The sequence below is a fragment of the Toxotes jaculatrix genome, chromosome 3 (genome assembly GCF_017976425.1).
Source record: "Toxotes jaculatrix isolate fToxJac2 chromosome 3, fToxJac2.pri, whole genome shotgun sequence".
Taxonomy (NCBI): domain Eukaryota; kingdom Metazoa; phylum Chordata; class Actinopteri; family Toxotidae; genus Toxotes; species Toxotes jaculatrix.
Genome location: NC_054396.1, coordinates 12,239,954 through 12,255,408, shown reverse-complemented (window position 1 = coordinate 12,255,408; position 15,455 = coordinate 12,239,954). Strand labels below are relative to the sequence as shown.

The window sequence follows — 15,455 nt, the reverse complement described above, 5'->3', positions numbered from 1 at the left end:
GTCAAAAATATAACTGAATATATTATTAAATAATATTCAAATTAATAACATTTGAAAGGATGTGTAAAAATAGTCTCATTATGTATAACCCACCATTTAAGCAATGGGTCTGTATGAGCTCCTTAACCCTGTGTGTCACTGGGTAATGTCATTTTACCACTGTGAAGTGATGTGTAGTTGTTCACAGAGCACAATACTTCAACTGTTTTAATAACCCTGGACATAGGGGGTCAGGGTACTAATACTAGACTACCATACTTGAAACACAAGGCATACACAAAAAGTACAAAGAGTCGAGTCACTTTCTGAATACAAGAGTTTAATCGTTTGTACTGATTCGTAACAAAAAAATAACCCCACCCACCCCACCCCTACATTTTGTGCCGCTCAGCTGTAAGCGCTGGTTGGACTCCTGTACAACAGGGATGTACAGAGAGTGAGAGAGAAGAAGAAAATTAGCACATTACAAAGATTAACCTCTTATGCAATCCAAAAAGATTCTGAATGCAGCAAGGAGGAGAATGTGCTGATGGAAAGTTGTGGTTGTGTTGCGACATTAGGCCCAGGTGTAGTTCCACATCCTCTCCTCTCCTGTCCAGAACTGAAACCAAGACTTTAAAGTCTTTTCTGCTTTAGATATCCTTGATTACATCTTCCAACTCCTCTTTGGAATACATGTGGAAGGTCTTCCCAGGCTCTACCGTTGCCAGCTACAGAAGAGACACAGATTTTAAAAATCGGCATGAAACCAGGCATTCAAACTAGGACAGTCCTGTGCAAACTTAAAACTGCTGTGGTTAAGTTTCTTTTTTTCAAACAAAAGTCAAAGTGACCCCTCTGACGTGGTTTGCACTGGACATTTTCATGGTCAAATTCAATTTCTCAATTGTCTACAAAGATCTACTTAAAACAAATGGGGAACAAACCTCAATGTTGGTGGCGTTCAGCTTCTCCTCCATCACCTGCTTCAGAATGGTGAGAGACGACTTGATGGCATCTTTTAATGTCATGGACTGTCAGTCACCCAGGGAGAGAAGGACAAACCAAAAAGATGCAGCTCTTCAATCTTGGTCATTTGAATGCACTTTTCATTTCACTTAATCTTTAGCAAACAATAATTTACCAACTTACATGTAAGATAGCAGGTTATAAACATAAAAATCTGTGTCGCTAATATTTCCTGTTGGTCATAAAAGTGAACTGATACCTTGTGGTAGACCTCTTGCAGAGAACTCTGTGCTCCTTCAGACGCAGAGCCGATGGCCCGAGCATCACACTGCACAAAGGTTCCTGATGGGTCCATGTGGTACCTGAATTTACAAACATAAGATCTAAGTCTCTTGGTGGTCTGACTCAAACGTTAAATGTTGAACCAATCAAAGATTTTGTATTTAAGGTGAACAAATAGTAATCTTTACATACAGCTGGGGTCCTTTTTCATCAACTCCTCCAAACAGAAGTGCTACGCCGAATGGTCGACTCTGTACGGGTGCCACCACAGAGGAGCAGAGCAGAAAGTGAAGAATACAGGTTAACAATAACAAACAATGAAAATAAATAAATAACAGAAAGCCCATTGACCCGAGGTTTGAATGACTGAGTATTTCAATACAGAGCTCCGCTCAGTGACTGACCATGGCGCCGGGATCGGCGTCCTCTTCTCCAAACTGCAGCGCCAGGTTGGACACAGCCTGAGTCACACTCTCCACTGTCATTGTCTCATTGTAAGTGAACCAGTGGTTCTGAGGAGGAATATACAGTCGACGGGTTAATTTCAGGTTAAACACAAAGTTGGTGAACTGCTTATATTACAGTGTGGGTCAGCATTCATACCTGTGTTTCCACTCTTGCTTTGTCAATTAGAGTCTTGGCATCAGCTATCAAGCCACTCATGGCGCAACCTTAGAGATGAGAAGAAGGAAAAGTAAGAGACCACAACGACCTTCAGATGCTGTAGCTTAGCACTGTTGAACTGGGAGAAATGTAATGTCATACTACATCAACTGAAATGTGGGTTTAATCATTGATGCTGATCAAACTTTCTGGTCACATACAGTACAAGGAATATGACTATCATAGTTTCTTATCAATCAAATAACATAACAAAGGTCAGGCCTTTTCTCTGTAATGACACTAAAGAGAAAGTTGAGAATGCATTGGATATGAGTAGGCTCAACTATTGTTATAAAAAAAGAAACGTCCACAGGTGTGCCCAAAATGTATCTAAAACTTTTTTTAAGTCACACACACACTGTTGCTCACGACTTTTGGTCAGAGCAAAGAGAAAAGCCAGTAAATTTCTGATTAAATTTTAAAAATACAAATCAAATGGAGTATACTGTTTCCCTCTCTGTCAGCTCAAAACCAGGAGAAAATGAGGAGTGACCTTTTACATTTTTTTTTTTATATAAACAAACCTTTACTTTGGGTTCCTGCCAAAATACTGTATGTTTCTGGTGCAGGTCAGATTTTTTGTTTTACTATACAAACTCTTAAAGCGTATGCTATGATATGATGACAGCTGATACATCAATTAAGGAATTTAAGCAGCTACTCATTATTCTTCAGTAATACCTGAATCAGTCGTCATACTGCTGTACAAATATAAAATGCATATTTTGTCTCTGTCTCTGCTTCTCACTCACTTGTTTAGTAAGTGTAAAATGCACAGCTGAGTGTTAAATCTCATTCTTGTTTTTATTTTAATACAAAAACAGTCAAATTGCATGCAGATTTATTTTTTTTTGTTTTCACTTACCAATGTGACTGTCAATCTCCACGATCTTCTCAATGCTGTTAGGCTCCATCAGGGGAGAGGTGATCCTCTTCTCCACAGCCAGACACACACCCTCTGATGTCTGGATACCGATGGCTGTAGAGCCCAACTGGTAGAGCAAGGCCAGACCAAAGACAACGTATGAGCTTCAGATGGGACACTTGTTTTCAGGTGTCAATATACAATCTCACACAGAGGTGGACAATTGTGAGCATATAATACTCACTTTTATAGCCTCAATGGCATATTCAACCTGGAACAATCTTCCCTCAGGGGAGAATGTGTTCACACCTCTGCAAAACAGATGTGAATAATAAAAGGAATTATGAACAATGTTTATTAGTTCAACAATGCAAAGCAATGTGTCCTGACAATAAACAAATGTGGCATTATGTTCAGGTTATGTCTATTTTTAATGTTTATAGTCATACGCTCTCATACACTTTGAAAACTCTTGTGTTAGTACTGACCATCTTCGCTGGAGAACACTAGTTCAACACAAGACATTATAATCTCGGTTAGGATTTTAGGTTAAATAAAGGTTTAAAAAAAAACATATCGAAAGTGAAAGCAAAGTAACTTGTTAAAAAGGCACTAGCTGCTTGCTAACTATCTACAACACAGACACAAAATTACTGCAAGGGTTGCAAGCAAAAGCATTTCTAAATTTCCTTGAGCAGTCAAAATCGAAAACTGCCTTACAGAAAACTTTTTAACATAAATGTGTTTTCCTGAGTTTTCTCATTCCCACTGAGAGGCGCTCAACAAATGACAAAGCACTTTGAGTTACACCTACCTGTCATATTCCGATCTTGTCAAAAACATCTTTTAACGTTTAAACACAGGACCTGCAAACAGAGGAGATGCAGTATGTAAAACCCACGAAGCACAAAATTAATTTAAAGTGATTATTAAAAAATATATTTCATTTTAATTTCGCCGTGACGCCGGGTGATTAGCTAGCTAGGGTTAGCCGTGATACCGAGCAAACGTGCTAGCTAAGCTAAACTAAAAAAAAACAACACAGAAACGGCTAATATACGAAGAACATGGCTATTCGGACATTATATCCACTTTTAAGAGATTATAAAGGGGTAATTCCGCCACGTCTTTCTAAATAATTGTACTTGTTAGACTAATTTACCTCCAGCTACAGACCCTTGAATGAGTTCGCTCGTTTCAGAGGAAGCGTCAGGGGTGTAACATCCAATGGAGTCGTTTGTAAACAAATCGAAAGAAGGGTTCCGCAGGGCTGTGCAGAACTTCCCCTGAGAATCTGCATCCTATCTAGCACCACAAAGTTACTCTTTTTTTTTAACATCAGCAGCCGCTTATATTCATATAAAATAACTCAATACTGATACTAAGTGAAAGGGTTTAGAATTAATGTTTTAATCGTTTACGAAAATTATTGTAATAAAGTCTAAAGAAAACAATCGCTCCAGTGTCTATTATGGGAAATATTTCATGTAAAATACCGATGAATGTTTGGCTGGTATTGACAAAACTGCTCGGAAACAGAAGCTGTAGGTTTACTATAAATGGCTCTGTTTTGTCTCTTCTACTATTTCATGTGAATCAGTCCAGATCCACAATAGATCCAAGCCAAACAAGTAAGATTAAAACCATCACAGAGGAAAATCAGAATATGATATTTACTGTTACAGAACATACACGTTTTTAGGTAATAACCTATTTTATTATATTAATATTGTCGTTGTGACGATATAAATATGATCAGTAAACCACAGTTACATGGACTCACAACTGGAAGGAGCGCCCCCCTGCACCTCCTCAAAGAGCAGGTAAACCCATAATTCAGTCACGATGGGGATGTCAAAATCTCTATCTCTCTCTAGCTTTAGTCAGTGACCAAGAGAGCACATTCCCATCATCTGATTGTGCTATAATGCTGTTCCGAAGTCCCATATGGTCTAGCGGTTAGGATTCCTGGTTTTCACCCAGGCGGCCCGGGTTCGACTCCCGGTATGGGAACAATCTTTTAAGATAAGAATTCAGCACGATAGCGACTCTGCTAGCCTTCTTGATAATATGGCACTGCAATAAATCATGTAATCCTGATACAAAAAGGGATTTCTGGTGTTTAGGTAATGTCATATCAGTGGATCAGCCACTGGGTGTCATTACTGAGCTGAAGAAAGTCAAATGCAATTATACTAGTGGGAAACTGTGGATTTGTCTGGGTTTCTCTGACAGTTCAAAATACGAAATTGTAAATGGCAAGATTAAGGACAAATTATAGCTTTATGCAGGTCCTCTGACCAAAACTCTGATACTGTATATTTGTTCCGCACTGTTCTATCAGTATTAGTTCATGCAGGGATCAAGCAGTGATGGAAAAGGTAATCAAATACTTTATTATCACAATTAAAAAAGAAAAAGGAAAAAAGCCTCTAGAAGTCCTACATTCAAAACATGAGTTACATGAAAGTACAAAAGTACCATCAGACCATAAAAATACACAAGAATACCACCTGTCAGTGCTATTATTATTATTATTATTATTTTTATTATTATTATTGTTGTTGTTGTTGTTGTTGTTGTTGTTGTTGATTGCTCTGTACATGCAGAATTTTAATATTCTGGCTTGTCAAGATGGAGCCAATTTTATGCCTTTGTAAACTTAATGTTAGATTAATGTTTCATCTGAAAAGTAATTAGTACTGTAAGTGCTTAAGAGCATGATATGTTCTGTAGGTGTTTCATAATAAAATCGTATAATATGTCTCCACTGTATTCGCATATCTCTGTTTAGGGATGTTGAGCAGTAATAAGTTGTGTTACGGGTTTTGTGAGAGGAGGGGATGTGCATGCAGGCCGGTGGTGTCGGGTTTCATTTCCCGGGTGGGATCAGCTCAGTTCGGTCCTGTTTTGGTCCTGTGTTGATGTCCTTTCTTCAGACTCTGAAATCAGAACAAAAACGAGTCCCGCTGCTGCTGCGGATGGATAAACAACACGTACTCCTTTGCACTCAGGGCCGTCTGCCAGGTGAACAACCTTGACAAGTCTCCGTGATATTGAAGTTGTCAGCATGAAGTGCGAGAAGGAGGACATCATTTTTCAGGCGCTCCTCTTGATCCACAGTAAGTTGGCTGGAGTTTGGTTGCCGCTGCATTGTTTAACTTTTGTTACAGGTGCGTGTAGTTACCTCAGGGCATGCACACATAACTTAATATTATATTTTAATAAGTATGTTGCAAAATAAGCCCAGATCTTCTGCATCAGTACGTGGTTAAACTTATTTAAAAAGTATTTCCTTGGTTTACTTAGCTTCCCCCCCCTTGTTTTGCCTTTTTCTGATTGGATTAATCTTACTGTTTTTCAAGGCTTTGGAGCAAACACTCAGTTTGCTGGTATGTAGAGGCTGATACTGAAACCAGACTCAAACTTTTCATCCATCCACCTCAACTTCACATTCACACGCACATTCTTGTCAGATGAGTTTTACTGAGTAAGTTTCTAAAGCACAAGGACAGTGTAAGAAAGTCATTTACGTTGATGCATGAAATGAAAATTAAAGACTATACTTTCCTCTATTGTTTCCAATTAGAAGTATTCAGTTTTTTTTCTTTTTAGCTGTAGCTAAATGTCTGTTATTGCTCTCATTTCCTGCTTTGTTTATCTTAAATACTTTTATTATTTGAACCAACTTCAGCTGTAGTTTAATCTGAATTTAGAGAACCTTCCTTCAAACAGGTATTCATTTTTTAACACCACACACAGCATGCAGCGGCTGTCTGGCTGGATCTGTTTAAGTGATTATCCTGTTCACTTTTTTTACTGTTTCTGTTTCAGTCCCCGTGGCCTGCCTCTTTACCGCAGGTATGTTCCTCTTGATTTATTTCTGTGCATTTCTCTTCAAGTATTTAGTAAATGCTCGACATCGTCAGTGTGAAATCTCCACACCCTCTCTGTCCTTCAGTGTCAGGTCAGTCGGACAGCAGCAGCAGTGTGGTGGTGGCAGGTTACAATGTGAGTGCCCCGGCTGGGTCGAGGGTGGTGCTGCAGTGTGTGAGCGGCCGCATGGTGTGGACCCGGGACAGGGTGAGGGACAGACAGAGGGTGGTCCACTGGGACCTGTACCGGGCCTATCCGGACTACGCCATGGAGAGGGTGGTGGACATGTTCTCTGCAGGAGACCAGAGGATCTACAACTCCTACAATCTGGGCAGGGTCGGGATCACCCCAACGGCTTTCAGGGATGGAAACTTCTCCCTGGTCATCAAAGGTCAAACTCACTGTCTTTGACATATGTCTGTAGCTGTGGTGTAACTTGGATGCTCAGTATGACTGACATTATTTTGCTTTCCTGTCTCACTGTGGTTTTGCTTTGATTCTTATCACTGATCCCCCAAATGGGACCAAAGTTCTCATACTTTTCAAATCATAATATTTTAGGTATTTTTTTAACCTCCTTGTAGCTATTAATTTCAGTACATACCAAGAAAGGACAGTTCAGCCATTGTTTTTTAGCAGAGATTGTAAACCAAAAGTCTGATACATCTTCTCTCATGATCAATTTGGATGACAGTCTCATTTAATTGATAACAATCTGATGTGTTCAACATCCTTTGCTCTTTTCTTCCCAAAAGGTTAATGTTTTATTTCATAAAAGTGTAAATTTTAAGATGTTAGCAAAGGTCATCTTTGTTTCAGTCAAGATGGATCACCTCCTTCACAAAGCACATGGGAAACATTGTTTTGAAAACTCTTGCCTGTTGTTGTTCAGGTCAGTGCCAGCTCAAAATTGACACTGATACTGTAGCTGTCAAAGCATCACAAACATCTAAATGCACCAATCAGGATTTTTTATTCTGCAGTCCCAGTGCTCGCCTGCAGTTTGTCAAATAAATTGATCAAGATGAAATAGTGTTCACTGTAAGTTTAAAGTTTCTGTAAGCAAAACACAAAGACGACAATGACTATAACCAACATTATCATCATGTTTGTATTTTTTTTGTTTCTCTGCATGTATTGATAGATGTGACAATGAATGACAGAGGTCTGTACTCGTGTAACCTCCACCATCTCTACTGCCACCTGTATGAGACGATCAGAGTACAGCTCAACGTCACTAAATCACGTACGTATCACACTGCACCAGCTAACAGCACCTTCAACACATAGCACCTTTAAAGCTGACTCCGTTTTGTCTTTTTGGACTTTCACTATAAAGGCCGTAAAGAACAGCGCTACTGGGATGGACAGAAGGCAGTGTATGTGGTGCTGCTTGGGAGCACCGTGGTGCTGCCGTGCATCAACCGTCGTAACGTGTGGACCGACTGGAGCAACGAGGAAGAGGACCAGCAGGTGTGTGTACTACATGAGCTTGTTTCCTCAGACAGTCAATCTTAGTCTAGATTTACTTTTAATTTAGAGGGATTACAAGATATTTACTGAAAAATGTACTTCCTCCCTTGTTTTGGTGATTTTCAGGTGGTCCACTGGGACCGTCAGTCCCCAGGAGTACGCCATGACCTTGCTGACCGACTAGTGGACCTTTACGCCTCTGGGGAGCAGCGTAGCTACGGGCCACTGTTCCTCCAGAGGAAGATGAACATCAGCAATCAAGCCTTCTCCGAAGGAGACTTCTCACTTACCATATCTGATCTGCAGGTGTGTAAAAAGAGAATAACTTCATAGAGGAACAGAAAACACCACAAGAACGTTAAAATTAAAATATAGCAAGGAGCACACTTCCTGCTCAAGTTAACAATAAATCTGTGTGCCCATGCACTCTGAATGCAGCGTTTAGAGAGAATGTGTTGCACATGTTTACAGTGTTTCCAGAACACATGGAACTTTCATTAGTAATGTAGCTCTTGTCAAGTAAAACTTTATTGCTCTATTGGGAAATGAGGTTGGTTTGCCATAGTTAATTGAACAATCCCGTCAGTTTTTAAAAACAAACAATACAAGACCTGCCCAAAAGGAGGTTCCTACCAGCCCCTTTGTGCCTTTTGCTGTAATAGAAAGCAGAGAAAAAGTTAAGAGCCACATTTGAGGGAATCTCAAGGGTCTCAGTGTTTTTTTGACGGAGCTCATAAATCAGAACATTTAGGTTAAATACAGGCTCAGGAGGCTCCGGGGCTGAACGACCACACTGTGGAACGGGGCCAGTTTTCCAGTCAGCTACGGGCAACACTCAGCTGACTGTCAGAGCCATTTTGTTCTTGTTTTATGGTTAAAAATTTAATTTGCACAGATGAGTACTAATTCTACACACGTGTATGTTGGACAAAGAATATGCAAAACAAAGCATTTTGACAAATTATACATATAGTTAAATAGTGATTACTTAACTCACCGATTGTAAAAAAAAAACAAAAAAAAAAACATTTGTTTCTCAGCTTAACAACACAAGCTTGATTGTTACTCCTTTACCAGTGGAACGCTAGCACTGGGGAGAACTTTTTCAGGCTGCTGCTATGGAAAGTTACATTTAATGCAAACATGTATTATATTTTATCTTTATCAGATTAGACTGCTACTTTTGTGGTGATTTTTAGCCATGCTTGCTGTATGGCTCAGGATGGCGAACATCACTGGGTTGCTGTGAAATTTTGTTTATGTTTCCAAGAGGATAATTCAGACTGACTTTGGTGATACACTGACTTTTCATCTAACAGCATCATGGGGTCAAAATTTTTAAGTTCCCATCAGCTGTAGCCTACCTTGTGTTAGTTGCTAATTAGCACAATTTTAGCATGTTAACAAACTTGGCTAAGATAGTGAACATGGTAAACATTACACATCACACTCAACATTTGCAGTATGTAAAAATGCTCCTCGAACAATTAACAGAAGAGTAGAATATAAACTAAAACTTTAAGTTAAACCTTGTGTTTCCCTACTTTCAAAGCTGTTTGGCAGTTAGTGTCGTATATCCTCGCAGAGGTAACCATCAAAAAATAGTTTATTTTAATAATTTCACACCATCCGAAAAAAATCTTTAATAGCTTGGATTTACCATTTTCATGTTTTACATTTGGATCACAGATTGTCAGATGAAAGTATTTATCTATAGATACACATACATTACATTACATATAGTATAATGCACAGGCGTGTGTGTCTGCATTTAATTCACAGCGCACAGATGAGGGGATGTATTCCTGTCACCTCCACCATCATTACTGTGGTCTACATGAGAGAAGAGAGTTCCAGGTCACAGTGGAGCCACCAGTGATTCAGACCACCCAGCCGGCCAAAGTACTGCCCTCCGAGGACAAAGGTAACACACACACACACACACACACACACACCACACACACACACACACACCACACACACACACAAATATACAAATTCTACATATACACAACCGCTCTTCCTGCTCTAGTTATGGGTCAGGGTGAGTGTTTTAGCAGAGAGGATGTTTTATAACTTAGTGGATTTGAACTATCATGTATACAATTAGCAGAAAAAAACACACATCTGTTCTTTCCTTCACTCTTCCCCTGTGTTGCTTTTCGTTTTGTCCTCGTTTATCCTTACTGTGTTTGGTCTTGGCCTCAGACTCTCCAAAGAGCAAAGTAGCAGCAGAGGAAGAAGAGATGAGAGGAACAGAGAAGAAAGCCCCTTATTTCTGAACTTCTCTGTTTGTTTCATGAAAAGAGTTTTTCTTGCACTGTCAGCTTGTCTGGTGCCAGATCCCAGAAACCACACACACCCCCTAACAACCCAGTCCTCGAAAACCTCGCCCTCATCGATTTTCACGTCCTTTCCAACCAAAAGTTCTCAGCTATTTCATCATTTCATTCACCTAGTTTAGTTCACGCTATTCCTGAGCATTTTGCCCCAGATCTCTGAGTGCATAATAGAGGAAAATAGATATAAAGAGGAAAAGAAAAAGGTGGGGGGGGCGGGGGGGGGGGTCTTGCAGACAAAAGAGAGGACTGGTATGTTGGCATGCCAGCTGCCTACCTCGAATTCTTAGAGAATGAGAGAGTTTCTGGTGCATGTGTCTCTGTTTCCAGTAGGTTACTGAAGCAAAGCCTGTAATGGCACTTGTATCGGTTTGGGAAAACCATTGAGAGAGGTTTAGAAATGAGAAATGCCTGTGGCTGAGCCCATCTGTGTGTGTGTGTGTGTGCGTGTGTGTGTGTGTGTGAGTGTGCCGATCTCATTTCAATGGAATCTCTCGGATACAGTCTTTGGACCGAAGAGCAGTTCTGCCCACACAATTAATCCTTCACTCGCCGAGCTGTAATAATACAGTAGGATTGCACCATGGGAATTGTGCTAGTTAGAAATAAGATGCGTAACTGATTTAACACCAGCACAGGAGTTGAGTTTGTATAGTTTCTTCCTCTGTGCTCTCAGACCTTACAATAACCCGCACAGTATTATGTGTTCTTATCAGCTCTTCTGTTGCCCTCCCTGACCGTCTGCTGCCCTGTTGACTTTGCTCCCTCCCGACATTATGGAAGAAGTTTCTCACTCTTCCTTTACCCCCGCTTTCATCTTTCCTCTGTCCTGCCTTCTTTTTTCCTCCTTTGAGGATCCCACTTGCTCAGGTTTGTTTATTTTCATTGCCTTCCTTTCTCTTGCTCTTTTCCATCACTTTTCTCGCTTTCCTTGTGCCTTTCCTTATAAAGGAAGAAAAGTCTTTTCGGTAGTTTAAGTACAACAAAAGGAAATGTGTTTCATCTGCACGGCAGCTGGCCACACAGAGGGAAAGAGAAACTGAGAGAGAGAGAGGTAGAGTGACACAGTGGGATGAGCATTTTGAGATAGAGAGATACACAAAGACAGAAAGAAGGACAGGGGGCGTAGGAGTCTGTTGATGAAATAGGGAAGAAGAGATGTAGGTCACCCCTCCCTCCTTCCCTCTGTCTATCAAAGTTGTTTCTCTGTGTTGTTTGGGCAGGGGGGAGGACGGGGGAGCTAGTCTAAACACAAGCATATATGCTCCCATCAGGGCACGAGTCAGGAGAAACTTGAAACTAAATAAAAGGATCAGAGGATACGCAATCGTAATGAACATGTTGTTTTCATGTACATTCCTTACCAGCAGCTGTGTATGGTGCTGGAAATGTATGTTTGGGACCGCTGGGCCAAGTCTTTTCTAGCCTAATTTTTCAAGGCAGGCCTCTGGAGAAACTTCTCACCGTCCCCTTCCTTTCCCTTGGCTCTCTTCCTCTGTTCCACCCCTGCTCTGTCCTTCCTTCACTCCTCTTCCTCTCCTCACTTTTCTGTGTTTTACTGCCAGGAAAAGTAAATCACAGCATGACTTTCAGTCTGGATCTCATTTTGGCTCAAATATGTTGAGTCTGAGGTCCACAGCTGCTTCTTGCCTTGTGTTTTTTTTTTTTTTTTTTTAAATGAAGCAAAATGAAACCAGGCCTTCCCTCCCTCCTCTGTCTCTCCACACTCAGCAGAACCGCACACATCACATCAAACCCGACCAGCTAATGATTTCACACTGTCCTGGAAATGTGTTCAGCATTTTTTTTTTTAACAGTCAGGAAATGTCACTACATTAAAAAAAAAAAAAATTGCAAGGTGTTGGAGCTTACGTAGCATCACACACTCTCACGCATGGGCAACAAAAATACACATGCATTCGCAGCCACAGCCACATTCACTGAATGACAATGATTTTCATTAGGCTTGAAGAGAAATTTCTGCCAGCACTGGATGTAGTCTGCCCCCGCGAAACACACATTAAACACAAACCACTGAATTCCCCTCGGAGCAAAGACAAGATAAAATTTAACAGAAATTAACCTTGAGAGTAGAGTTTTTTAGAAACTCTAAACAAAAATGGTTATGAAAGATAAAAAAATGACAGTGCTTCTTAAATAACTTCTTACATTTTTTGGTTTGCTACACAAATGTGCGACACACCAAGTCAGTCTTCTTTAATGTAGCAACAGTGATAGCCATTTTCTCACCAGGGACCCACAAACGTCTGGGCACGATGTTGTGGAATTTCACAGGATAGCTGGGAATCTTAATCAGGGAATCTGGTGCCACTACAGGAAAAGTCAGAAGGTCAACAAAGTCATTCGGATTAATTCTCTTGGTATCATGAATATCTGTACCAAATTTCACAGCAATTCACCCAATATTTGTCAAGGTATTTTAGATCAAAGTACTGAACAGACTGACAACAGTGAACAACACTATAACTGCACAGCTTGTGTGATTAAGAACGTTTTTTATGACTCAGCGTGAGAATCTGACCTGTAAGAACCACTCAACAAATCAAGTTAAATTTAGAGGAATTATATATATATATATATATATATATATATATATATATATGAAAATGGACGAGCACAGCTCAGTCTCAGGCGCTGGACAGAGTTTTGTTTGAAGAATGTGATGTTGTTTGAGACTTCATGTTGAAGTACTCCAAATGTGCAAACCCATGACAAGGGAGTGAAGTGAGAGCTATTATAAATGGCATGTTTTTGTGTTACTCATGAGATGTGTAATGACTGTTCAATGTAAGGTCTGGTCTTGTTTATACGGTTTGTAAACCTCATGATGACGCATTGGTCTGTTTGCGAGAGAAAATACTTAGAAGAGAGGAAATGAAATGCTTACTGTTGTGATCTCTGTACTACTCAGACACCGCTAAGGCTGAATCACCGCGAGTCATCAATGTTATTCTGCCTGACCAGAGACACCACTTTCTCCTGCCACTGGGCTATGTCCTCACATCCTTCCTGCTCCTGGCATTCATCATCCTCATCATCATCCTCATCACACGCAGACGGAGAATCAAAGGTCTGAACTGCAATACCTCAGTCTGATAATAAATGATTTACGTTGCATTTCTGAGCCTCATCTCGTTTTTTTCTTGTGTTTTCAGAGTTTTATCCTCAGTCATCCATGAGGTGAGTGCTGTAAACACACAAAGACACGCACGTAATTATTGTCTTATCCTTAAACACACACCTAGACGTCTCCTTCTCCCTGTGGCAGGTCCAGCAGAAGTCAGAGCAGCTCAGATGAGCTTGAGATGGACGTCACTGAAGTCAATATGCGCAGCGAGGAGGAGAGAAGATTTGGTGAGTAAGAGGAAAGAGCAGAGTGTAAACACACGCTGGCTTGAGTTACGACTTGTGTATTGTGTATCTTGACTTTCTCCTGTGTGATTCCTAGACTACAAGAACAACCTGCTGAAAGAGAAGGTCCACATGAACACACAGCCTAAAGTCATTGATCTTGACAGAGGTAAAGCACCACATGCAAAGTCAGCTCTAATGAATTGTCTCACACCTGCATCCTTCCTAACTTTGATTTGTCTTTGCTCATTGCAGAGATGCAGAAATTTTCTAAGTGAGAAAATGACAGAAAAAGTAAAAACTGAAGTCACTGGCTGGTCCAGAGGCTGCGCTCCAAACAAAACACACTGCCTTCTGTCCTGGCAGGAGAGACGCCACACAGAGAAAATCAGTGTCGCCAAAATGCTTTGTTGTGAAATGCAGAAAAACACTAATGTGTCTCTGTCAGTGTTAAAGACATGCATACAAAAAAAAAAGATTTGGTTTTCTTTTATTGTACTTAAAACTTCAAACTAACAAAGAGAAGACTGGACTGGGACCACTGTGCACGGCACCATAGCACCACCCGGTGGGGAGTTTTAGCCGACTCTCCGTTAAAGGACGGAGAAACGTGTACATAAGTTGAATGAAGTTGACTCAGTTGTGATTAAGTGAATATGAATTATCATTTATTAGAGCTTCGATCATTATGCTTACTGATGTGTTACTTTTCACCTTGTTCTCTGTTTACTCACATATTCCATCTTGGCTTAACTGACTGAAGCACCACTGACGTGTTAACATCAGTGTGTACTGCTTCCTCTAGGCTTTGATTAACTGTATCCTAACCGACCGATGAAGCAGTGTATATAAAAACGTTTTATTGTAATGTTCAGACTGTATTTTTTGGTGGAATTTTCTTTTTTTTAACTTGTATTGAGCATTTGATGCTGATTTTTAAATGAAGTGACTTACTTGTTAAGAGGAGATACCTAGCCTCGCTGTATTGAAAGGCGTTTTTGAATATCACACAGTAAATGTAATTACTTGTGAACTGAATGTGGACAGGAGAAATGTTTATATGCAATATGTTCATAAGGTAATAGGCTTGTAGCCCCCCCCCCCACACCCCAGTGTGGGAACCGCTGCAGTAACTGTGTATGATAAAATATTACAGGATCCATTTAGGGATTTTTTTTTTTCACTTGCAGGATTAAGTGTGAACTTCAGTACAAACTCCCAGGAAAAAACACTTCACAGCATCTGTTGTGGCTTCTGCTTTTTTCATTTAACTACTCTGCAGTTTGTCAGCACTTTTTTCACACTTTGTGTGAAGGGAGCTACCTACGTGGTACTGTGCTGCTAATGCAATAAAATTTTAACATTAAAAAAAATCTTGAAATCCCCCCTCCACACAAAAATGTGTGTGTTTTTCAGTGTTACTTCACTGCAATGATGTATGTTCAAGGTCTGGGAATCAGAAGAAGACTTTTCAGTTTTCAAATTCATCTGCTGAAAGTGGGAAGTTTCTCCGAGCTTTTCTAATGTTTTGTGTTGATCTGCTGCGAGCAGTGATGGGTATAAATCTGAACCACTGAATCCGTTAGTGTTTTCATCAGTAAATGATAGCGGGTAAAACTACAGCTATTACTCATTTT

At 40.2% G+C, this 15,455-nt stretch overlaps 2 protein-coding genes and 1 non-coding gene across 3 annotated transcripts; 2 read left to right on the top strand and 1 right to left on the bottom strand.

Moving 5' to 3' along the window:
• Window positions 1-302: 302 nt before the first annotated feature.
• On the bottom strand, window positions 303-3,997 carry psma5 (proteasome 20S subunit alpha 5). The gene is made up of 10 exons (XM_041034224.1): window positions 3,921-3,997; window positions 3,573-3,624; window positions 3,003-3,069; window positions 2,759-2,885; window positions 1,834-1,901; window positions 1,635-1,742; window positions 1,423-1,481; window positions 1,208-1,310; window positions 927-1,013; window positions 303-710 (listed from the first exon to the last, which is right to left on the bottom strand). Exons 2-10 carry the CDS (start codon window positions 3,599-3,601, stop codon window positions 633-635), a joined length of 726 nt encoding a protein of 241 aa, XP_040890158.1. The 5' UTR covers window positions 3,602-3,624; window positions 3,921-3,997; the 3' UTR covers window positions 303-632.
• Window positions 3,998-4,699: 702 nt separating this feature from the next.
• Window positions 4,700-4,771, top strand: trnae-uuc. The gene has a single exon. It is a non-coding gene; the product is annotated as a tRNA-Glu (tRNA).
• An 880-nt stretch (window positions 4,772-5,651) lies between these two features.
• LOC121178848 (matrix remodeling-associated protein 8-like) lies at window positions 5,652-15,436 on the top strand. Its single transcript, XM_041033246.1, has 12 exons — window positions 5,652-5,880; window positions 6,593-6,619; window positions 6,720-7,025; window positions 7,779-7,880; window positions 7,974-8,107; window positions 8,234-8,413; window positions 9,890-10,031; window positions 13,379-13,537; window positions 13,623-13,647; window positions 13,736-13,821; window positions 13,916-13,987; window positions 14,074-15,436. The coding sequence occupies exons 1-12, from the start codon at window positions 5,829-5,831 to the stop codon at window positions 14,094-14,096; spliced, it is 1,308 nt and encodes a 435-aa protein (XP_040889180.1). The 5' UTR covers window positions 5,652-5,828; the 3' UTR covers window positions 14,097-15,436.
• Window positions 15,437-15,455: the final 19 nt, after the last annotated feature.

Coding starts and splice junctions, on each gene's coding strand:
- psma5 (XM_041034224.1), bottom strand. CDS start 3,601: ATGTTTTTGACAAGATCGGAATATGACAG. Junction 1,743..1,833: donor AAGCAAGAGTGGAAACACAG/GTATGAATGCTG, acceptor ATTCCTCCTCAG/AACCACTGGTTCACTTACAA. Junction 1,311..1,422: donor GATGAAAAAGGACCCCAGCT/GTATGTAAAGAT, acceptor TTGTAAATTCAG/GTACCACATGGACCCATCAG.
- LOC121178848 (XM_041033246.1), top strand. CDS start 5,829: ATGAAGTGCGAGAAGGAGGACATCATTTTTCAGGCGCTCCTCTTGATC. Junction 8,108..8,233: donor ACGAGGAAGAGGACCAGCAG/GTGTGTGTACTA, acceptor GGTGATTTTCAG/GTGGTCCACTGGGACCGTCA. Junction 13,538..13,622: donor ACGCAGACGGAGAATCAAAG/GTCTGAACTGCA, acceptor TTGTGTTTTCAG/AGTTTTATCCTCAGTCATCC.